General features: G+C 47.2%; 1 protein-coding gene, 1 long non-coding RNA gene, 1 other non-coding gene and 1 pseudogene across 23 annotated transcripts in view; 2 read left to right on the top strand and 2 right to left on the bottom strand.

The window, feature by feature from the left end:
* Positions 1-1,753: 1,753 nt before the first annotated feature.
* Positions 1,754-1,860, bottom strand: LOC118144571 (U6 spliceosomal RNA). Its single transcript, XR_004729339.1, has one exon. It is a non-coding gene; the product is annotated as a U6 spliceosomal RNA (small nuclear RNA).
* Positions 1,861-8,731: 6,871 nt separating this feature from the next.
* LOC144577679 (uncharacterized) lies at positions 8,732-12,057 on the top strand. Its single transcript, XR_013522121.1, has 2 exons — positions 8,732-8,981; positions 11,016-12,057. It is a non-coding gene; the product is annotated as an uncharacterized LOC144577679 (long non-coding RNA).
* A 5,354-nt stretch (positions 12,058-17,411) lies between these two features.
* The window catches only part of HECTD4 (HECT domain E3 ubiquitin protein ligase 4), a 224,153-nt gene continuing 217,475 nt past the window's right edge, over positions 17,412-24,089 (top strand). For all 21 annotated transcript variants that reach the window (XR_013522118.1, XR_013522117.1, XR_013522116.1 and 18 more), the window contains exon 1: positions 17,412-17,830. Coding sequence is in view for 18 of the 21 variants with exons in the window: in XM_078337356.1 (XP_078193482.1) it covers positions 17,654-17,830 (177 nt within the window). In the remaining 3 variants the exon portion in view is untranslated. The remainder of the gene's footprint in view (positions 17,831-24,089) is intronic.
* The window catches only part of LOC144577735 (dnaJ homolog subfamily C member 2 pseudogene), a 63,960-nt pseudogene continuing 58,623 nt past the window's right edge, over positions 18,753-24,089 (bottom strand).

Here is a 24,089-nt window from a genome sequence, read left to right as displayed (position 1 = left end):
GTAGATGAGGCCATGTGGAGAGAAGGGCCCAGACAGGAGTGAGCTCCAACCATCAGCTATGTGAGTGAGGCCAGCCAGTCACAGTCAAACCTCCATACGCCCGCAGCTACGTGAATGACCCCAGGCAGGACCAGCAGAACTGCTCAGCAGAGCCCAACCCAAAATGCTGACCCACAGAATTATAAGCACATAAAACAGTTGCTTTAAGCCACGGTTTTTTGCTTTTTGTTCTGTTTTTTTGAGACAGTCTTGCTCTGTTGCCCAGGCTGGAGTGCAGTGGTGCTCTCTTACTGCTCTTTCACTTTTTTTTTTTTTTTTTGAGATGGAGTTTGCTCTTGTCATCCAGGCTGGAGTGCAATGGCACAATCTTGGCCCACTGCAACCTCCACCTCCCAGGTTCAAGTGATTATTTTGCCTCAGCCTCCTGCATAGCTGGGATTACAGGTGCCTGCCACCACTCCCAGCTAATTTTTTTTTGGATTTTTAATAGAGACAGGGTTTCACCATGTTGGCCAGGCTGGTCTGGAACTCCTGCCTCAAGTGATCCTCCTGCCTCGCCCTCTCAAAGTGCTGGGATTACAGGCATGAGCCACCATGCCCGGCAAGTGTCTTTATTTTCTTTTGCTTAGCCACATGAGCTAACTTTCTAAAAGCACATCTACTGCTTTTATAACAAAAGATTATTGTTATTTTAAAAAGCAAATTGCAGAAATTTATGTAAAATACAACTTCTAAAAAAGTATAGGTGGGAGTGTATATTCAGGGCAACTTGAATCTATGCTCCCAGAGGGAATAAAGAAAAGAAAAAATATGTAAGTTTAGTTTTACAACTATATAAAAATGTGTGTGCATAAATACAAAAGTTAAAAAGGAATACAATGTATGCATATGAATTGAAAACATGTCTACACAAAACCTGCACACAATTGTTTATAGCAGCTTTATTCATTATTGCCAAAATTTGGGAGCAATTAAGATGTCCTTCAACCAGTGAATGGATAACCTGTGGTATATCCAAATAATGGGACATCATTTAGTGACAAAAAGAAATGAGCTATCAAGCAACAACATACATGGAGAACTTTAAATACATATTACATTTTTTTTTTTTTTTTTTTTAGTAGAGACTGGGTTTCACTATGCTGACCAAGCTGGTCTCAAACTCCTGACCTTGTGATCCGCCTGCCTCAGCCTCCCAAAGTACTGGTATTACAGGTGTGAGCCACCACGCCCAGCCTTAAATACCCATCGCTTCTTTTTTTTTTTTTTTCTAAATATGGAACACTCAGTCGGCCGAGGTGGCTCATGCCTGTAATCCCAGCACTTTGGAAGGCCGAGGTGGGTCGATCACCTGAGGTCAGGAGTTTGAAACCAGCCTGACCAATATGGTGAAACCTCAACTCTATTAAAAAATAAATAAATTGGCTGGGCGCGGTGGCTCAAACCTGTAATCCCAGCACTTTGGGAGGCCAACGCGGGTGGATCACGAGGTCAAGACATCGAGACCATCCTGGTCAACATGGTGAAACCCCGTCTCTACTAAAAATACAAAAAATTAGCTGGGCATGGTGGCGCGTGCCTGTAATCCCAGCTACTCAGGAGGCTGAGGCAGGAGAATTGCCTGAACCCAGGAGGCGGAGGTTGCGGTGAGCCGAGATCGAGCCATTGCACTCCAGCCTGGGTAATAAGAGCGAAACTCCGTCTCAGAATTAAATAATTAAATAAATAAATAATTAAAATTTAAATTTAAAAAAATTACGAAAAACGCTTCACGAATTTGCGTGTCATCCTTGAGCAGGGGCCATGCTAATCTTCTCTGTATCGTTCCAATTTTACTATATGTGCTGCCAAAGCGAACACTCTTACTTTTTTTTTTTGAGACAGGGTTTTGCTCCGTCACCCAGGCTGGAGTGCAGTGGTGAGTTCTCAGCTCACAGTAACCTCCGCCTCTCGGGTTCCGAATACCTGGGATTACAGGCGCTCGCCACTGCGCGCAGTCAATTTTTGCATTTTTAGTAGAGACGGGGTTTCACCATCTTGGTCAGGTTGGTCTTGAACGCCTAACCTAATGGTATGCCACCTTCAGCCTCCCAAAGGGCTGGGATTGCAGGCGTGAGCCACCACTTCTGGCTTTCTTTTTTTTTTTTTTTGAGATGAAGTCTCACTCTGTTGCCCAGGCTGGAGTGCAGTGGCAAGTTCTTGGCTCACTGCAACCTCTGCCTCTCAGGTTCAAGAGATTCTACTGCCTTACCCTCCCAAGTAGCTGGGACCACAGGCATATAGGCATGCACCACCACGCCTGGCTAATTTTTGTATTTTTAGTAGAGAGGGAGTTTCAGTATGGTGGGCAGGTTAGTCTCAAACTCCTGACCTCAAGTGATACCTGCCTTGGCTTCCCAAAGTGCTAGGATTGCAGGAGTGAGCCACCGTGACTGGCCCTTACATGTAGTTTCTTTTTTTGGTTTGAGACAGAGTCTCGCTCTTTCGCCAGGCTGGAGTGCAGTGGCATGATCTCAGCTCACTGCAATCTCCAACACCTGGGTTCAAGCCATTCTCCTGCCTCACCCTCCCCAGTAGTTGGGATTAAAGGCATGTGCCATCACACACAGCTAATTTTTTTTTGTTCCCCCTTTTTCTTTCTTTTTTTTTTTTGTCTTTTTTTTTCTTTTCTTTTTTGTTTTTTGTTTTGTTCCCCTTCTTAATGACTTTCTTTTAACAGCATTTTTTGTATTTTTAGTACAGACGGGGTTTCACCATGTTGACCAGGATAATCTCAATCTCCTGACCTCATGATCCACCCTCCTTGGCCTTTCAAAGCGCTAGGGTTACAGACGTGAGCCAACCAGGCCCAGCCTGTTATGGTGTCTTAAAGGGTCAAATAATATTAAATAATATTTGCTAGGTGCAGCGGCTCAAGCCTGTAATCCCAGACCTTTGGGAGGCCAAGGCAGGAGGATCACTTGAACCCAAGAGTTCAAGACCAGTCTGGGCAGCATGGTGAGATCCTGTCTATGCAAAAATATACAGAAATTAGCTGGGCGCCTGTGGTCCCAGCTACTCAGAAAGCTGAAGTTGGAGAATAGCTTGAACCCAGGAGGCAGAGGTTGCAGTGAGCCATGACTGCACCACTGCATCCAGCCTGGGCAACAGAGTGAGACCCTGTCTAAAAAAAAAAAAGAAAGAAAAAAGAAAATTAGTAGCCACTATGAGTTTCAGTCTGTTAAACTCAAGACGTGCCAGACATAATGTTTCAGTTTTTATTTATTTTTATTTTGAGACAGGATCTCGCTCTGTCGCCCAGGGTGGAGAGCAGGGGCATCATCACGGCTGCTCACTGCATCTTTGACTGCCCTGGCTCAAGTGATCCTTCAGCTTTAGCCTCCTGAGTAGCTGGGACTACAGGAGCTTACATGTCCATCTCATTGTTGTTGTTGTTGTTAGTCTGTTTTGTTTTGTTTTTGCAGAGACAGGGTCTCACCATGTTGACCAGGCTGGTCTCGAACTCCTAGGCTCAAAGCAATCCTCCCATCTCAGCCTCTCAAAGTACTGGAATTATAGGCTTGAGTCACTGTGCCTGGCCCGGTTTTTAAAATTCAACTTCTGACTTTTAAAACCCTGTAGATAAAACTTCAGGTATTCTTAATTTTTTTTTTTTTCTGGAGACAGTTACACTCTGTCATCCAGGCTGGAGTGCAGTGGCACCATCTCAGCTCACAACAACCTCCCCCTCCTGGGTTCAAATGATTCTCATGCCTTAGCCTCCCAAGTAGCTGCAACCACAGGCGCCAGCCACCAAGCCTGGCGAATTTGTGTATTTTTATTAGAGATGGGGTTTCTCCATGTTGGCCAGGCTGGTCTGGAGCTCTTGGCCTCAAATGATCTGCCTGCCTCGACCTTCCAAAGTGTTGGGATTACAGGCATTCACCACCACACCCGGCCTACATTGGGTATTCTTAGGGCTTGAGGTAGATCATATTTCTCAAAAGATGGCAACAATATTTCCCATCCTATTTGGTATTTTTTTAATTTTTAATTTTTTTGTTTGTTTGTTTTTGAGACAGAGTTTCGCTGCTGTTACTCAGAGTGGAGTTCAATGGCACAATCTTGGCTCACTGCAACCTCCGCCTTCTGGGTTCAAGCAATTCTCCTGCCTCAGCCTCCTGAGTAGCTGGGACTACAGGCACACACCACCATGCCCAGCTAATTTTTGTATTTTTAGTAGAGACGGGGTTTCACCTTGTTGACCAGGATGGTCTCAATCTCTTGACCTCCTGATCCACCCGCCTCAGCCTCCCAAAGTGCTGGGATTACAGGCATGAAGCACCGCGCCCGGCCCATTTTTAATTTTTATATTTTTTATTAGACTTTAATAATAAAAGTATTATTGTAATAATAAAAGTATTACTCCCCTTGTCCTTAAACCCTGACAGGCCTCCATGTGCAATGCTCCCTTCCCTGTGTCCATGTGTTCTCATTGTTTAACTCCCACTTATGAGTGAGAACATGTGGTATTTGGTTTTCTGTTCCTGTGTTAGTTTGCTGATGGTTTCCAGCTTCATCCATGTCCCTGCAAAGGACATGAATTTCTATGGTTGCATAGTATTCCATGGTGTATATGTGACACATTTTCTTTATCCAGTCTATCACTGATGGGCATTTGGGTTGGTTCCAAATCCCTGCTATTGTAAATAGTGCTGCATTAAATATACGTGTGCATGTATCTTTATAGTAGAATGATTTATAATCCTTTAGATATATACCCAACAGTGGGATTGCTGGGTCAAATGTTATTTCTGGTTCTAGATCCTTGAGGAGTTGCTACACTGTCTTCCACAATCGTTGAACTAATTTACACTCCCACCAACAGTGTAAAAGTGTTCCTGTTTCTCCATGTCCTTTCCAGCACCTGTGGTTTCCTGACTTTTTAATGATCACCATTCTAATTGGCATGAGATGGTAATTCATCATGGTTTTGATTTGCATTTCTTTAATGACCAGTGATGAGGAGCTTTTTAAAATATGTTTGTTGGCCACATAAATGTCTTCTTTTGAGAAGTGTCTGTTCATAATCCTTCACCTACTTTTTGATGGGGTTCTTTATTTTTTTTCTTGTAAACTTAAGTTTCTTGTAGATTCTGGACATTAGACCTTTGTCAGATGGGTGGATTGCAAACATTTTGTCCCATTCTGTAGGTTGCCCATTCACGCTGATGATAGTTTCTTTTGCTGTGAGGAAGGTTTTTAGTTTAATTAGATCCCATTTTTTAATTTTGGCTTTTGTTGCCATTACTTTTGGTGTTTTAGTCATGAAGTCTTTGCCCATGCCTATGTCCTGAATGGTATTGCCTAGGTTTTCTTCTAGGGTTTTTATGGTTTTAAGTCTTATGTTTAAGTCTTTAATCCCTCTTGAGTTAATTTTTGTATAAGGTGCAAGGAAGGGGTCCAGTTGCAGTTTTCTGCTTATGGCCAGCCAGTTTTCCCAATACCATTTATTAAATAGGGAATCCTTTCCCCATTGCTTGTTCTTGTCAGGTTTGTCAAAGATTAGATGGTTGTAGATGTGTGGTGTTATTTCTGAGGACTCTGTTCTGGTCCATATATCTATTTTGGTACCAGTACCATGCTGTTTGATTACTGTAGCCTTGTAGTATAGTTTGAAGTCATGTAGCATGATGCCTCCAGCTTTGTTCTTTTCGTTTAGGATTGTCTTGGCTATACAGGCTCTTTTTTAGTTCCATATGAAATTTAAAGTCTTTTTTTTTTTTTTTTTGAGATGGAGTTTCGCTGTTGTTACCCAGGCTGGAGTACAATGGCATGATCTCGGCTCACCGCAACCTCTGCCTCCTGGGTTCAAGCAATTCTCCTGCTTTAGCCTCCCAAGTAGCTGGGACTACAGGCGTGCACCACCATGCCCAGCTAATTTTTGTATTTTTAGTAGAGATGGGGTTTCGCCTTGTTGACCAGGATGGTCTCGATGTCTTGACCTCGTGATCCACCAGCCTCGGCCTCCCAAAGTGCTGGGATTATAGGCGTGAGCCACCGCGCCCGGCTGAAGTCTTTTTTTCTAATTCCATGAAGAAAGTCAATGGTAGCTTGGTGGGAATAGCATTGAATCTATAAATTACTTTGGGCAGTATCAATATCATAATATTGATATTTCCTATCCATGAGCATGGAATGTTTTTCCATTTGTTCATGTCCTCTCTTATTTGCCTTCACATCCCTTGTAAGTTGTATTCCTAGGTATTTTATTCTCTTTGTAGCAATTGTGAATGGGAGTTTGCTCATAATTTGGCTATTTGTCTATTGTTGGTGTATAAGAATGCTTGTGATTTCTGCACATTGATTTTGTATCATGAAATTTTGCTGAAGTTGCTTATCAGCTTAAGGAGATTTTGGGCTGAGACAATGGGGTTTTCTAAATATACAATCATGTCATCTGCGAACAGAGACAATTTGATTTCCTCATTTTCTATTTGAATACCCTTTATTTCTTTATCTTGCCTGATTGCCCTGGCCAGAACTTCCAATACTATGTTGAATAGGGTGGTGAGAGAGGGCATCCTTTTCCTGTGCCAATTTTCTTTTCTTTTTTGAGATGGAGTCTTGCTCTGTCACCCAGGCTGGAGTGCAATGGCATGATCTCAGCTCACCGCAACCTCTGCCTCCCAAATTAAAGTGATTCTCCTGCCTCAGTCTCCTGAGTAGCTGGGATTACAGACACGTGCCACTACACCTAAGTTTTGTATTTTTAGTAGAGACAGGGTTTCACCATGTTGGCCAGCCTGGTCTCGAACTCCTGACCTCGTGATCCGCCCATCTAGGCCTTCCAAAGTTCTGGGATTACAGGTGGGAGCCACTGCACCCAGCCTTGTCCTGGTTTTCAAAGAGAATGCTTCCAGCTTTTGCCCATTCAGCATGATATTGGCTATGGGTTTTTCAAAAAAGGCTCTTATTATTTTGCGATATGTTCCATTGATAACTAGTTTATTGAGTGTTTTTAGCATGAAGGGGTGTCAAATTTTATTGAAGGCTTTTTCTGAATCTATTGAGATAGTCATGTGTTTTTTGTCATTGGTTCTGTTTAGGTGATGGATTATGTTTATTGATTAGCATATGTTGAACCAGCCTTGTATCCCAGGGATGAAGCTGACTTGATTGTGCTGGATAAGATTTTTCATGTGCTGCTGGATTCAGTTTGCCAGTATTTTGTTGAGGATTTTTGCATCCATGTTCATCAGGGATATTGGCCTGAAATTTTTTTTTTTTTGGTCATGTCTGTGCCACGTTGTGGCATCAGGATGATGCTGGCTTGAAAAAATGAGTTAGGGAGGAGTCCCTCTTTTTCTATTGTTTGTAATAGTTTCAGAAGGAATGGTACCAGCTCCTCTTTGTACCTCTGGTGGAATTCGGCTGTGAATCTGTCTGGTCCTGGGATTTTTTTGGGTTGTAGGCTATTACTGCCTCAATTTGAGAACTTGCTACTGGTCTATTCAGGGGTTCAACTTCTTCCTGGTTTAGTCTTGGAAGGGGGTATGTGTCCAGGAATGTATCCATTTCTTCTAGATTTTCTAGTTTTTTTGTTTGTTTGTTTTTGGTTTTTGAGATGGAGTTTCACTTTTGTTGCCCAGGCTGGAGTGCAATGGTGTGATCTTGGCTCACCACAACCTCTGCCTCCTGGGCTCAAGCAATTCTCCTGCCTCAGTCTCCCAAGTAGCTAGGATTACAGGCATGCACCATGATACCAGCTAATTTTGTATTTTTAGTAGACAGGGTTTCTCCATGTTGGTCAGGCTGGTCTTGAACTCCTGATCTCAGGTGATCTGCCCACCTCGGCTTTCAAAGTGCTGGGATACAGGCATGAGCCCCTTTGCACAGATGATTTTCTAATTTATTTGTGATGAATTTATAGTATTCTCTGATGGTAGTTTGTATTTCTGTGGGATCAGTGGTGACAACCCTTTATCTTTTTTTTTTTTTTTGATACAGAGTTTCACTCTCGTCACCCAGGCTGGAGTGCAATGGCACGGTCTTGGCTCATTGCAACCTTCGTCTCACAAGCAATTCTCCTTACTCAGCCTCCCGAAGTAGCTGAGATTACAGCAGCCCAGCTAATATTTGTATTTTTAGTAGAGACAGGGTTTCACCATGTTGACCAGGCTGGTCTTGAACTCCTGACCTCAGGTGATCCACATGCCTTGGCCTCCCAGAGTGCTGGGATTACAAGCTTAAGCCACTGACTGTTCCCAGCCTCTTTATCATTTTTTATTGTATTTGATTGCTCTCTCTTTTCTTCTTTATTATCCTGGCTAGTGGTCTGTTAATCTTTTCAAAAAACCAGCTCCTGGATTTATTGACTTTTTTTTTTTTTTTTTTTTTTTTTTTTTTTGAGACGGAGTTTCGCTCTTGTTACCCAGGCTGGAGTGCAATGGCGCGATCTCGGCTCACCGCAACCTCCGCCTCCTGGGTTCAGGCAATTCTGCTGCCTCAGCCTCCTGAGTAGCTGGTGTTTGGAAAACTCTGCCCCTACCGCAAAATCTCTCTCTCTTTCCCTCCCCCACAAAGAGGCTCCCTTATCTCTCACTTTACATACCGGCCCTAGCCCTCCCGCCGCCCAGCTTCCCGCCCAGCAGTTCAAACTGACCAACAGTTGCCCACCACCTCGGCTTTTGGCTTCCCCACCCCCCAGCCCTTCAGCCCCCTATAAAACAACCCTGCCCCTCTGAGCAGCGCGGCCATTTTTCCTTTTCGTCCCGGCTGGCCTGCCCGGAGGCTCTTTCCTCTCAATAAAGCCTGAACTTAAGGAATTTCCTCTAGCCTGCGGTCCGGTTTTTTCCGAACGAGCTCAGTCTTCCCGCAGAGGGTAGGTCGGACAAATGGTGCCGGAAACCCGGGACGGGAGCTGAGGCTGTTGGCCCGGCCACGGCCCCCCTCCCCGACCTACCCAACACTGGCCCTGCCACCTCCACATTCCGATTAAGGTAAGCCAAGTTTTTCTTGCTTTGCCTTCCCCCGCTTCCCGTCTCCTCTTCCTACGGCACGGTGCAGTTGCTCCCTCTCCGGTGTTCCGCACGGACTCCTTGCCTAGTCTCGGCCGAGCCAAGGTAGTCTTCCGTTCCGGCTCCAGGAGCCTTCCGAGGGACAGCCGCCAGACGGGGGACGCCCCTCTGACCGCTTCCCTTTCTGTACTTAATTGTACTCCGGGGAATTTGCAACGAACGGGGACGCCTTTTCGTTGCATCTGCCCATCCGCGCTGGAGAGTCTGTAGCTGCGCCTGCCATGGGAAATTCGGAGTCCAAAATACCTCTGAGCACCCCCCTTGGGTGCTTGCTGCGAATTTTACCAAATTGGGATATTCCCAAACCCTCAGAAAGAAAAAGCTTATCTTCCTGTCTCAGGTGGCTTGGCCCCAATACAAACTCAGTAACCAGTCACATTGGCCCCCGACTGGCACTTTTGATTTCAACACCCTCCGAGATCTCGACGATTTTTGTCGCCGCGCGGGCAAGGACAATGAAATTCCTTACGTCCAGGCTTTTTGGGACCTCCGTACCCACCCCGACCTATGTTCTTCCTGCTCCACCTACCAAATCCTCTTATCTCGAACCCCCCGTAAATCTTCCTCCACTACCTCTCCCCCTCCCTACTCCTCACCGGAGGATCTGCCTGAACATCTGTCCTATCCTGCCAATCTCAGCAACCACTCGCCATCAACGGCACGCCCTTCCCCCACTCCCTCTGCACCTCCTACCTCAGAGGCCATGCCTCGCTCTTCCTCTACTCCCTCCGAGCCCCCTCCCTCAGAGGCCTCACTTCCTCTTGCCTCTCTGGTGGCGGCCCACACCCGCTCTCACCAGCCAGCTATCCTGGCCCCACTCCGAGAAGTAGCAGGCGCAGAAGGTTTAATCAGGGTCCATGTTCCTTTCTCACTCCAAGACCTGTCCCAAATTGAGAAACGTTTAGGATCCTTCTCAGCCAACCCATCCACCTATATTAAAGAATTCCAATACCTCACTCAAGTATAAGAAGCCCTAGTTCGGTACACTCAACTAGATCCAGCCTCCCAAAACGGGGCCACTGTATTAGCCTCCCATTTTATCTCCCAATCAGCACCCGACATAAGAAAGAAACTAAAGAAAGCAGAAGAGGGGCCAGAGACTCCCATCCAAGACCTGGTAAAAATGGCCTTTAAAGTATTCAATGCCAGGGAAGATGCGGCTGAGGCTGCCCGCCAAACTCGCATGAAGCAGAAGGCTGCCCTCCAGACCCAAGCCCTAGTGGCGGCTCTAAGGCCGGCAGGGAACCAGAAGCCCAAGGCCGAAACCCATGCCCCTCCAGGGGCATGTTTCAAATGTGGAAAGGAAGGACACTGGTCCCGAGCCTGTCCACAACCATGGCCACCAACTAAGCCTTGCCCTATCTGTCGGCTCCCGGGACACTGGAAGTCAGACTGCCCCAGCTTCCCCAGGGTGCCGGTTCCTCAAAACAGACACACTGGCGTTACGCAGCCAGCGGTCACCCTCAGTAGGGAGGAGCCTGCTTGCCAGGAGCCGACCTCCGAGGGAGCTCCGTTCCCCAGTCTACTAGGGCTGCTAGATGACTAGCGGGGCCCTGGCTTTCCGACTCCGGTTACCCTCGCCGAGCCTAGGGTCACAAGACATGGGGGCTACCTACTCCGCTCTTCCTTCTTATTCTGGCCATCTCACCCCTTCCCAGGTCTTAGTCATGGGAATCGATGGGACCCCAAGTATCCCCTACCAAACCCCACATTCCCTAGGCCGAAACGTCCCTAGCGATGGGACCCCAAGTATCCCCTACCAAACCCCACATTCCCTAGGCCGAAACGTCCCTAGCTGTAACAGAACTATACGGGTAACCACTAATATAACAGCCCCACGAGGAACGTTTTTCGGGTGTAACAAGACCTTAACAAAAACTCTCTACATTGGCCTTTCCTCATCTCTTTTATGCCTCCCAGTAACCCTAGTCCCTCGACTCACTATATATTCCCCAGCCGAATTCCAGATGCTGCAAACTCCCCATCGCTGCACCCGATGAGCTGCCTTCCTACCCATTGCCGTTGGAGTCTCCCTTGCTGGTTCAGCACTTGCAGCAGGATTAGGAGGAGGGGCACTAGTCCACTCTCACCTGGCCATAGCCCGACTGACCTCACAACTCCAAGCGGCTATTAATGACTCTACTGAGTCTTTAGCATCACTCCAATGACAGATCACCTCAGTTGCCCAAGTTGCCTTGCAGAACCGAAGAGCCCTGGACCTGCTCACTGCTGAACGAGGAGGGACCTGTATCTTCCTACAAGAAGAGTGCTGTTACTACATCAGTGAATCCGGCCTAGTAGAAACCCGAATCGAGAGCCTCCAGAAACTCAAAACTAACCTGTAGAGTCAGAAGTTCTCGGCTGAAGCCACAGCGTGGTGGTCTTCCTCTATGTATACCCTCTTGTCACCATTGCTTGGGCCCCTAATAGCCGTTTGCCTAATCTTACTTATTGCTCCTTGCTTTCTCCAGTTCCTACAGCGGCTCTTTCAAGAACTGACTGGAGTCACCATCCACCAGATGCTGCTCCAACCCCACCCTGAACGAGTGCAAGAAACAGACCTCTCCCCAAACCTCCAGGCTCCTTAGGAAAAGAAACCTCTTCAGAACCCCCCGTCGACCCTTGTCAGCAGGAAGTAGCCAGAGAGACAACCGACGCCCCTGACCCCCTCTTTTTCTTTTCTTTAAGGAGTCGGGAATGTTTGGAAAACTCTGCCCCTACCGCAAAATCTCTCTCTCTTTCCCTCCCCCACAAAGAGGCTCCCTTATCTCTCACTTTACATACCGGCCCTAGCCCTCCCGCCGCCCAGCTTCCCGCCCAGCAGTTCAAACTGACCAACAGTTGCCCACCACCTCGGCTTTTGGCTTCCCCACCCCCCAGCCCTTCAGCCCCCTATAAAACAACCCTGCCCCTCTGAGCAGCGCGGCCATTTTTCCTTTTCGTCCCGGCTGGCCTGCCCGGAGGCTCTTTCCTCTCAATAAAGCCTGAACTTAAGGAATTTCCTCTAGCCTGCGGTCCGGTTTTTTCCGAACGAGCTCAGTCTTCCCGCAGAGGGTAGGTCGGACAGCTGGGACTACAGGCACGCACCACCATGCCCAGCTAATTTTTTTTGTATTTTGAGTAGAGACGGGGTTTCACCATGTTGACCAGGATAATCTCGATCTCTCGACCTTGTGATCCACCCGCCTCGGCCTCCCAAAGTGCTGGGATTACAGGCTTGAGCCACCGCGCCCGGCTTTTATTGACTTTTTGAAGGGTTTTTTGGTGTCTCTATCTCCTTCAGTTCTGCTCTGATTTTAGTTATTTCTTGTCTTCTGCTAGTTTTTGAAATGTGTTTGCTCTCGATTCTTTAGCAATTTTATTTTTAATTTTTTATTTTGAGACAGAATCTCATTCTGTTGCCCAGGCTGGAGTACAGTGGAATGATCTTGGCTCACCACAACCTCTGCCTCAGGTTGAGCCATTCTCCTGCCTCAGCCTCCTGAGCAGCTGAGACTACAGGTGTGCACCGTCATGCCCGTCAAATTTTTGTGTTTTTAGTAGAGACGGGGTTTCCTTGTATTGGCCAGGCTGGTCCCAAACTCCTGACCTCACGATCTGCTCACCTTGGCCTCCCAAAGTGCTGGGATTACTGGCGTGAGCCACCACACCTGGCTTTCTAGTTCTTTTTTTTTTTTTTTTTTTGAGACGGAGTTTCGCTCTTGTTACCCAGGCTGGAGTGCAATGGCGTAATCTCGGCTCACCGCAACCTCCGCCTCCTGGGTTCAGGCAATTCTCCTGCCTCAGCCTCCCAAGTACAGGCTCAAGCTACCACACCTGGCTAATTTTTTTGGTATTTTTAGCAGAGTTGGGTTTCACCATGTTGGCCAGGCTGGTCTCAAACTCCTAACCTTATGATCTGCCCGCCTCGGGATCCCAAAGTGCTGGGATTACAGGCATGAGCCACTGCGCCTGGCCAAGAACAACTTTTCTTTTTTCTTTTTTTGAGACAGAGTTTTGCTCTTGTTACCCAGGCTGGAGCGCAATGGCGCGATCTTGGCTCACGGCAACCTTCTGGGTTCAAGCAATTCTCCTGCCTCAGCCTCCCGAGTAGCTGGGACCACAGGCATGCGCCACCATGCCCAGCTAATTTTTGTATTTTTAGTAGAGACAGGGTTTCACCATATTGACCAGGATGGTCTCGATCTCTGACCTCGTGATCCACCCGCCTTGGCCTCCCAAAGTGCTGAGATTACAGGTGTGAGCCACAGCGCCTGGCCTCAAGAACAACTTTTTCTTTTTTATTTTTTTGGGATGGAGTTTCGCTGTCGTTACCCAGACTGGAGTGCAATGGCACGATCTCGGCTCACTGCAACCTCCGCCTCCTGGGTTCAAGCAATTCTCCTGCCTCAGCCTCCCGAGTAGCTGGGACTACAGGCGCGCATCACCATGCCCAGCTAATTTTTGTACTTTTTAGTAGAGACGGGGTTTCACCTTGTTGACCAGATGGTCTCGATGTCTTGACCTCGTGATCCACCCGCCTCGGCCTCCCAAAGTGCTGGGATTATAGGCGTGAGCCACCGCGCCCTGCCCAACTTTTTCTTAATCTAATTTTTTTCGGGAGAGGAAGGTTTGCAAATTTCCAAGTCAGAACTGGAAATCCCAGTGCAACAATGCCTGTGATGCACACAAGGTGGCGCTGGAGGACACAGCATCTTTCAGAACGCCCTGGTACTGATTTTTTTCAAATGAGAAACATTTAATGCTACTTCATCTTCTGGCTTTTCATCAATGTGGAGGCCCACCCTATAGTTTTAGCAATTCAGTGGTGCTCGAAGGAGAATTTCCCCCTCCTCGTTTTCAAATATCTATTTCATCTGATTTCTTTTCCCTGCTGCCTCATAGATCCACCCATGAGCCAAAATAATCTTCTTTGAAATAAAAATATGAACAGAGCCTACCAGAACACTTGGAAAAAAGATTTTGAGTAGGTGTGTGTGTTTCCTCTTTGAGGCTGTAATTAGGAGATGGAAATAATCTCCCCCATAGGTTCTGTGTGTGTGTGTGTGTGTGTGTGTGTGTGTGTGTGTTATTTTTTTCCTTGGTGTTTTGAAAGGCCTTGACATGGATGCCTCATCTAAAACCATCTTTGAGCCCTAATAAAGTCTATCAAGGACCACTTATTTTCACACCACACTTACATATTTTTGGATCCAGGAAGGATTACAGAGTCATTTTAGACAAGTCAGCTGGTATAGAAAAGCCAGAAGGGAGAGATACTGCAAAATCCCACAGGGGCCCCAGCTTGAGCCAGGGCCAGCAAGTATCATGTCAGCAGCTGGGGCAGGAGGGAGATGATCTCCATCAGCAACCCTGCTCCCTCTTGGGAAGATGCCTCCCAGGGGTAACTGAGGTCCAGCCTAGTCATAGCTATTCATCCTGCTTTCCTCATGTTTCTTCTCTGCTTCTAACTTAGGGTTGCCCAGCCAACACTTTCTCTTGCTCCTTTTCCCATCCTGATCCCCCATTCTCAACTAGAAGAGTAGAAAAGACAATTCCAAAGAAAAGAAGTTGGCTGGGCGTGGTGGCTCACTCCTGTAATCCCAGCACTTTGGGAGGCCAAGGCAGGCAGATCATGAGGTTAGGATTCGAGACCAGCATGAACAACATGGTGAAACCCCGTCTCTATTAAAAATACAAAAATTAGCTGGGTGTGGTGGCGCACACCTGTAATCCCAGCTACTCAGGAGGCTGAGGCAGGAGAATCACCTGAACTCTGGAGGCAGAGGTTGCAGTGAGCCGAGATCATGCCACAGCACTTCAGCCTGGGCAACACAGTAAGACTCTGTCTCAAAAAAAAAAAAAGAAAGCGGTGGCTCAAGCCTGTAATCCCAGCACTTTGGGAGTCCGAGGCAGGTGGATCACAAGGTCAAGACATCGAGACCATCCTGGTCAACATGGTGAAACCTCGTCTCTACTAAAAATACAAAAAATTAGCTGGGCATGGTGGTGAGTGCCTGTAATCCCAGCTACTCAGGAGGCTGAGGCAGGAGAATTACCTGAACCCAGGAGGTGGAGGTTGCGGTGAGCCAAGATTGCGCCATTGCACTCCAGCCTGGGTAACAAGAGTGAAACTCTGTCTCAAAAAAAAAAAAAAAAAGTTATAAATCTTTCCTTCCTATATAAATGAATGTCTTGTGTGTGTATTTGTGTGTTGTGTAGACTAGATAGGGATTCTCTGCCTCCTAACTTCCAACCCAAAGTTCTTTTGGCCAGGCATTTTCTTTGTCTTGCTGATCTGTCCTAAAAATCCCTACTAAATGGTATTTTTCCAGAGGGGGTTATGTAAATATTAATTCATCAGCTGTCTCATCATGGTGCAGTGGCAGCCATGCAGTCCTATGACTAATTAATTACTGTTGCTAAAATATTAATAACTATTCATTATGCAGTCTAAAGACTTTAAGCCCTAGATCTGTATTGTTTTCATCTCTTAGGGTGAAGGACAGGAGTTCCTGGGCACCTTGACTCCTGATGTTGAAATATCATTAAGAGTAGAAGAAATAAGATTAAGAGTAGAAGAAATTTTATCTGAGCTATTTAAGATGGCTAGAATCCAGAATCTGAGCATTTAAAAATTGTGATGGGCTGGTTATAGTGGCTCATGCCTGTAATCCCAGTGCTTTGGGAGGCCAAAGTGTGAAGATCACTTGAGGCTAGAGTTGGAGATCAGCCTAGGCAACATAGGGAGAGCCCATCTCTACAAAAAAAAATTTTTTTTAATTAAAAATACCAGCTTGGCCAACATGGCGAAACCCTGTCTCGACTAAAAACAGAAAATAAATTAGCTGGGTGTCTGCGCCTGTAGTTCCAGCTACTCCGGAGGATGAGGCAGAAGAATTGCTTGAACCTGGGAGCCGGAGGTTGCAGTGAGCCAAGATCGTGTCACTGCACTCCAGCCTGGGTGACAGAGCAAGACTCCGTCTCAAAAAAAAAAAAAAAAAAGTTGTCATTAGGTTTGGAAAAGGGAACGAAGGAGTTTCCTTATAGCTAAGGAGGCTGGAGTTGTAAAATCAGACAGACCTGGGTTTACATCTGAGCTTTGCTTTTACTGGCTTTGTGACATTGAGCAAAGTATCTAACTGAGCATTGGTTTCCCAGCTGAAACCAGCTATTATTAGGAATAATAATGCTCCTCTCCCCTTCTCAGACAGTTGGGAGGATTTGATGAAATGGCCATTCCATTACACTTGCCTGTTTTATTGTGTCCATGGTTCTGATCATCTCTGAACTGCTGAACTTACTGTTTTCTTTTTCCTCTTCTCTTTTTTTTTTTTTTTTTTGAGATGGAGTCTCACTCTGTCGCCAGGCTGGAATGCAGTGGCGCAATATTGGCTCACTGCAACCTCTGCCTCTGGGGTTCAAGCAATTCTCCTGCCTCAGCCTCCCAAGTAGCTGGGACTACAGGTGCATGCCACCACGCCCAGCTAATTTTTTGTATTTTTTAGTAGAGATGGGGTTTTACCATGTTGAACAGGATGGTCTCCATCTCTTGACCTTGTAATCCACCCACCTCAGCCTCCCAAAGTGCTGGGATTATAGGCGTGAGCCACTGCACCCGGCCTTCTTTTTTTTTTAAGGCAGGGTCTTGCTCTGTTGCCCAGGCTGGAGTGCCGTGGCATAAACTCTGCCTTCTGGGCTCAAGCGATCTTCCTGCCTTGGCCTCCTGAGTAGCTGGGACTTCAGGTGTGCACCACTACACCCAGCATATTTTAAGGTGTATGTCAATTCGTGTGGAACACTGATGGAATTAACATAGCACTAATTAGAACTGCCACTCACGGAGTACATATTAAGTGCTGGGCATTGTTGACAAACCGCTTTATTTTCACCAGGTTTTGAGTGCTTACTGGGCACTAGACTTTTCAGTAAATATGAATCACCTACTCTGCGATTCTCCCAAGTGCTTATGAACAAGGGTGCAGCGCCGATTCTGCGCCAGCCTTTTGCCTGCATCTCATTTAAACGTGAAAACAAGGCGTGATCTCTATGCTCTGCCCAGGGTAGGGGCGCGGGCCCGAGCAAAGGGTGCACACCTGAGTAGGGACAGGAAGGGGGAGGCGGGGTCCTCTTTCCTGGTGCGCTGCAGAGCCAGGGCGATCCTGAATGGCCTCGGGGAGAAGGGGCCGGCGGAGGTCAGGCTGAGGGCAAGTAGCAGCGAAGGGACAGCCAGAGGTCCAGGCCACTCGGGCGGCGGGGTCCGCGGAACGGTGGGCGGGGCGGCGGGCGGGGCCTGTATTGTCCGCTCCGCGGGGCACGCCGGGAGCCCCGCCCCCAATATGGCGTCTCACTGACAGTTGGCTACCTAGCGGCAGAGGCGGATCCTGCTCTTGAGGGCGGCGGCGGCTGCGGCGGCGGGGCCGGGGTCTCCCGTACTGAGGTCGGGGGGATGGCGGCTCGGACCGCCTAGGGCGGAGCTGCACCGGCGAGACGGCGAGCGGGGCGCCGCTGGCGGGCGCGGAGGCCGCTGCCATGGATTGGTGATCGCGGCAGCTCCTGCTCCGTCTCCCCGGGCCGGGCGTCTGCGCCTCAGCGCCAAGCCCTCGGTTGGGGCCATGGGCTCGTCGGCGGCCGCGGCGGCGGCGGCGGCGGCGGCCGCGGACTCGGCTCAGTGGCTCTCGGTGAAGGAGGAGACCATATTCCTGCACGACGGGCTGATCCGGGTCACCGACCTGGCCGAGCTGCCCAGCGAGATCCTCGGGGCCCCGGAGGCCGCCGACACCGACCTGGAGGTAAGTGTGGCGGCCCCCGGACCCCGCCATCAGACTGGCCTACCGGCCCAGCTCCCCGCGGTCGGGCCCCAGCCGCGGGCCTTACCTCCCGGGGGCTGCCGGGGCAGGTGTGTGGGGGCGCGGGGCGGGCAGGTGGGGGCCGCGGCCGCAGGTCTGCAGACCGCCCGCGCGGCTTTCTCTCCCTTCCTCCCTCCCCCGGGCCTGGTGCTCGCCCGGGGATTTCATTTGTGGTTTCCTTTTGAGCGTTCCGACACCCGGCATTTTATTAGACTAGCTCCTGGCTCGGCCTTCATGCCCCGGAGTAGCCGCCGCCACCACCCGGGCCCTCCCTCCCTTACCCCACGAGCCCCCTGGACCCACTTCCAGGGCACATTCAGGTTGCTTAGCTTTAGGAACATTTTCATTTTCACGCTGTGCACCCTCTCACCCTTTTCTTCCCCAGTTCTGTGTTTTTTTGTTTTTTTTCTGGGAGTGGATAGTGGCAGCTGCGGGTCCGCGATGGGCAATCCAGCAACTTCTCTGTGTAGTGCCTCGGATAGATTGACACGGGGCCTTTGTCAGGGAAGCGGGTGGTATGGACAACGAGAGGGATGCTCCAGCGGCCCTCAGTGCACTCTCGGCGAAGGGTCAAGGGCGTGTTAGGCCGCAGGGCTTGTTTGTGCGCCAGGGGGTCGCCGAGCATCCCGGGTTCAGAGCTGTGGCAGGTGCAACAGCAGATCTCATTTGAGGTGCTTGGCCTTGGGGACAGAAGGGAACCAAAATGCCTGGTTGGTGGGAACTTTCCATCGGCTTCACTTGGGTTCGCGTTTGCCCAGAGGTGGGAATACTGGAGTGTCATTTCATGGAGGCCAGCGGATGCTGACACCGCTCCCCCTCCACTTTGTGGGATGACATTTTGATGTGTAGGTAGCATGGGGTGTCATCAAATTTTTACTGCCTTAAGGAGGGCTTTCTGGGGTAGGGCGCAGAGAGGATGGCCTATCTTCTGGCTACAAACGGAATGAGAGGAATCTTTTGTGTTTGGCGGTTTTGCATGCAGTTTGTCTTTCCGTACAACGAATATTTATAGAAATGAATTAAAAGCCATTACTGTATGTTTCTGGAAACGGCAGTGATCCGGTCGTGGTGGCCGAGACATTTGGACGTGCTTGAGATGCGAATACGTTCCACTGTATTTTTGTGTCTGGATTTGAGGTTGCTTCAGCACTTCCGTTGTGAACTCTTAATTGACTTATTTTACAGTCTAGTCACCAAAAAGAGGAGGATATAGTTGGCAGGGAATTCCTGACATGGAATCATCGTTTTATTGTGTCTCATTTGGGCCTGTTCTATAAAAAGCAAGGTGTGTCTTAGTGTCTTATCTACCTGAAAACTCAAGGGGTATTATGCTATCATAGTGGAATCTTTTGATTTAATTGGCTGTGTTGTGTGTGAAAGGTGGGAAGTGGATGCTCTTTGTTTCTTTTCTTTTTTTTTTTTTTTCCTCAGATGGAGTCTTGCTCTGTCCCCCAGGCTGGAGTGCAGTGGTGCGATCTCAGCTCACTGCAACCTCCACCTCCTGGGTTCAAGTGATTCTCCTGTCTCAGCTTCTGGAGTAGCTGGGATTACAGGTGCGTGCCACCACGCCGGGCCATTTTTTGTATTTTTAATAGAGACGGGTTTTCACCATGTTGGCCAGGCTGGTTTGGAACTCCTGACCTCTTGAACCACCTGCATCAGCCTCCCAAAGGTCTGGGATTACAGGCATGAGCCACCACACCGGGCCTATGCTCTTTGTTTCTTAAAGACTAATCCAAGTTCACGGAACCAATATATATGTCATTTATGTAATTTCTTTTTAGGATTAGAAAGAGTAGGATTAGTTAAAATAACTGTGCTGTTAAGTTGGTTTTCCTAAAATGTTTACTGTATACATGTATTGGCATGAATTTGTCACCTATTTCCACAGAATAGGTGGTTTTAAAAGGAAAGAACCTCTCTGGCCTGCTAGATTTTTTTTTTAATTGCTTTTTAAATTTATGGTCTGATTTCTCAGAAATTAGTGTATGTATGGGTGATAAACATTTATGACTGGTAGTAGTGAATAACTTTTTCATTCTTTCCATGGTATATAGGCTCCATGGTATCAGGAGAAATAGATAGCTAAGAATGTTTTTTGTGGCTATTAGATTTGTATTTGTGTGAGTGTATTCATATATTCATATATCTATATATATAATTTTTAAATTTTTATTTTATTTTATTATTATTATTACTATTTTGAGATGGAGTTTCCCTCTTGTTACCCAGGCTGGAGTGCAATGGCACCATCTTGGCTCACCGCAACCTCCACCTCCTGGGTTCAGGCAATTCTCCTGCCTTAGCCTCCTGAGTAGCTGGGATTACAGGCACGCACCACCATGCCCAGCTAATTTTTTGTATTTTTAGTAGAGACAGGGTTTCACCATGTTGACCAGGATGGTCTCGATGTCTTGACCTCGTGATCCACCCACCTTGGCCTCCCAAAGTGCTGGGATTATAGGCGTGAGCCACCGCGCCCGGCCCCCTAATTTTAATATTTTTATGTTCTGAAAGAGAGTCTCTCTCTGTTGCCCAGGGTAGAATACAATGGCACCATCTCAGCTCACTGTAACCTCCGCCTCCTGGGTTGAAGCAATTCTTCTGCCTCAGCCTCCCAAGTAGCTAGGATTACAGGCATGAGCCACCATACCCAGCTAATTTTTGTATTTTTGGTAGAGACAAAGTTTTATCATATTGGCCAGGCTGGTCTCGAACTCTTGACCTCAGGTGATCCGGCCCCCTTGGCCTCCCAAAGTGCTCATATTTAATTGCTTAATAATGTTCATTAAATGTATCTTACATGTCAGTCATTATCTTATTAAATTCTCAAAAGAGTTTAACAACACACAACAACAACAACAAAAAAGAGTCTAACAATTGGAAATATTGCACTCATTGTACCGATGGAGGAAGTAAAGTGCAGAGTAGGTATTCGACTTGCTCAAGAGCTTGTGCGTTAACCTAGTTCTGTTTACTGCGCATCTGCTCCTCATTGTAATACTTTACTGCCTCCAACAATGTATAGTATTTGTATTTACAATTATTTTAAATTTCATAACTGGCAACAGAAGGAGGAATAAACAGATATCTCTATTTTCTTTTAGTAACTGTTTCTTTTTCAAATTTGAGGAAGATTTGTAGTTTATTAATTTTTTAAAAGCTATCTTTTGAAATACCACCACACCTATGAAGTACAGTTTTCCAAGCCTCTTCTTCCAGTGGACATCTGAATGAATAATGGCCATTTTCCACAGGGTTTTATAATATGTAGAATCCTTCAGTTACCACTTTTGGATTATGAGGGATGGGATTCAAGTTGACTAATTTATGACTGGCAACCTTATTGCAGAAGATTGCAATGGAGAGTCTTAGAATTTTAGAGCAAGAAGAGATTTTAGAGATAGTAACTTCCCTCATTTTAGAAAAAAGTTCTCTGAGATCAGGAGAGGTTATGACTTAGTCACTATAGCATAGCTAGTTGTGGCAGGGCAATGACTAGACCCTGGCTTTCCTGCCTTTGGATTTTAGTGTTCTGTTCACCCTGTAAGCACTGCTCAAAGTCAATCTGAACAAAGAATTCTTTCTAAGAAGTAGATCAACACTGACAGTATTTTAATTTAAGCAGTTGCAAGTATTTCAATTAAAATTTTTCTTCCCAGTAAATTCTTTTTCTTTTTCTTTCTTTCTTTTTTTTTTTGAGACAGTTTCATTCTTGTTGCCCAGGCTGGAGTGCAGTGGCATGATCTCATCTCACTGCAACCTCTACCTCCCGGGTTCACGTGATTCTTCTGCCCCAGCCTTCCAGTTATCTAGGATTAGAGGCATGTGCCACCATGCCCAGCTAATTTTGTTTTTCGTTTGTTTGTTTGTTTGTTTGAGATGGAGTCTCGCTCTATCGTCCAGGCTTGAGTGTAGTGGCATGATCTCGGCTCACTGCAACCTCCAACTCCCTGGTTCAAGCAATTCTCCTCCCTCAGCCTCCTGAGTAGTAACTGGGACTACAGGTGTGCACCACCATTCCTGGCTAAGTTTTTATATTTTTAGTAGAGATGGGGTTTCATTGTGTTAGCCAGGATGGTCTCGATCTCCTGACCTCATGATCCGCCCACCTCAGCCTCCCAAAGTGCTGGGATTATAGGCATGAGCCACTGTGCCCAGCCAATTTTGTATTTTTAGTAGAGAATGGGTTTTACCATGTTGGCCAGGCTGGTCTTCGACTCCTGACCTCAAGTGATCCACCTGCGTCAGCCTCCCAAAGTGCTAGGATTACATGCATGAGCCACTACACCCAGCCTCTGCCCAGTAAATTCTAAACAGGTTATTATTATTATTGTTGTTGTTATTTTAAGATGGAGTCTCTCTCTGTAGCCCAGGCTAGAGTGCAGTGGCACAATCTTGGCTCACTGGAACCTTTGCCTCCTGGGTCCCAGTTCAAGCAATTCTCCTGCCTCAGCCTTCTGAGTAGCTGGGATTACAGGCACAGGCCACCATGCCCAACTAATTTTTGTATTTTTAGTAGAGATGGGGTTTTACCATGTTGGCCAGGCTGATCTTGAACTCCTGACCTTGTGATCCACCCACCTCAGCCTCCCAAAGTGCTGGGATTACAGATATGGGCCACTGAACCTGAACCTGGCCTTTTTTTTTTTTTTAAAGCAATAAATAATGTTTAATCAATGAATTCATTCAACAAATATTGGTGGAATTTAGAAGTAAGCTTGGCAAACCATCCTGGATGCTGGGGATATAGCAGTGGATAAAATAAGATTCTTGTCCTCAAAAAGCTTATAATATAGTGGGATGATATTGACAATGACAAATATATAACATGGCATATAGGCAAATGATAAGTGCTAAAGAGAAAAGTATAGCTCAGTAAAGAGATGGAGAGCATTGGAAAGGGGGCTCTGTTTTTTAAATTTTTTCTTAAATTAGAGATGAGGTCTTGCTATATTGTCCAGGCTGGTCTTGAATTCCTCCTGGCCTCAAGTGATCCTCCCACCCAAGACTCCCAAAGTGTGGAGCATGAGCCACTGCACCTAGCCAACTGTCCTGTTTTATTTTATTTTATTTTTAATTAATTAATTTTTGGGAGGCCGAGGTGGGTGGATCACGAGGTCAAGAGATCGAGACCATCCTGGTCAATATGGTGAAACCCTGTCTCTACTAAAAATACAAAAATTAGCTGGGCATGGTGGCGCACGCCTGTAGTCTCAGCTACTTGGGAGACTGAGGCAGGAGAATTGCTTGAACCCCGGAGGTGGAGGCTGCGGTGAGCCAAGATCGTGCCATTGCACTCCAGCCTGGGTAACAAGAGCAAAACTCCGTCTCAAAAAAAAAAAAAATTAATTAATTTAATTTTGAAACAGAGTCTCTCACTGTTTCTCAGGCTGGAATGCAATGGTGCCATCTCCATTCACTGCAGCCTCCACCTTCTGGGTTCAAGCAACTCTTCAGCCTCAGCCCCCTGAGGAGCTGGAATTACAGGTGCGCACCACCATGCCTGGCTGATTTTTGTATTTTTAGTAGAGATGTTTGTCAGGCTGGTCTTGAACTCCGGACCTCAGGTGATCCTCCCGCCTCCTTGGCCTCCCAAAGTGCTGTGGTTATAGAGCCACTGCACCCAGCCTGCCCTGTTTTATATAGGGTGGGCACGAAAGGAAAGCCCAGGATGGCTTTTGAGCAGAAACCTGAAGGGAGGGAGGGAGTATACCATATGGCTACCCAGGAAAGAACATCCCATACGGAAAGGACAGCAAGAGCCAAGTCCTTGAGAGGGGAGTATCCTCAGCATATTTGGAGCTCTGAGCTCAGTAAGCTAAAGGAGAGAGAAGAGACGGGGAACACGGGATGCAGAAAAAGTAGATCCTTGTTGGTGAGGGCTTTGGATCTTACTATGAATGAATTAAGAATGCAGAGTGGGCCAGGCACAGTAGTGTAATCCTAGCACTTTGGGAGTCCAAGACAGGCGGATCACCCGAGGTCAAGAGTTCGTGATCAGTCTGGCCAGTATGGTGAAATGCCATCTCTACTAAAAATACAAAAATTAGCCGGGCATGGTGGTGGGTGCCTATAATCCCAGCTACTTGGGAGATTGAGGCAGGAGAATCTCTTGAACCCAGGAGATGGAGGTTGCAGTGAGCCAAGATCGCCATTACATTCCAACCTGGGTGACAACAGTGAAACTCTGTCTCAAAAG

Source organism: Callithrix jacchus, chromosome 9, assembly GCF_049354715.1.
Source record: "Callithrix jacchus isolate 240 chromosome 9, calJac240_pri, whole genome shotgun sequence".
Taxonomy (NCBI): Eukaryota; Metazoa; Chordata; class Mammalia; order Primates; family Cebidae; genus Callithrix; species Callithrix jacchus.
The sequence above is the reverse complement of the archived record's forward strand: the minus strand, read 5'-3'. Positions and strand labels throughout refer to the sequence as shown.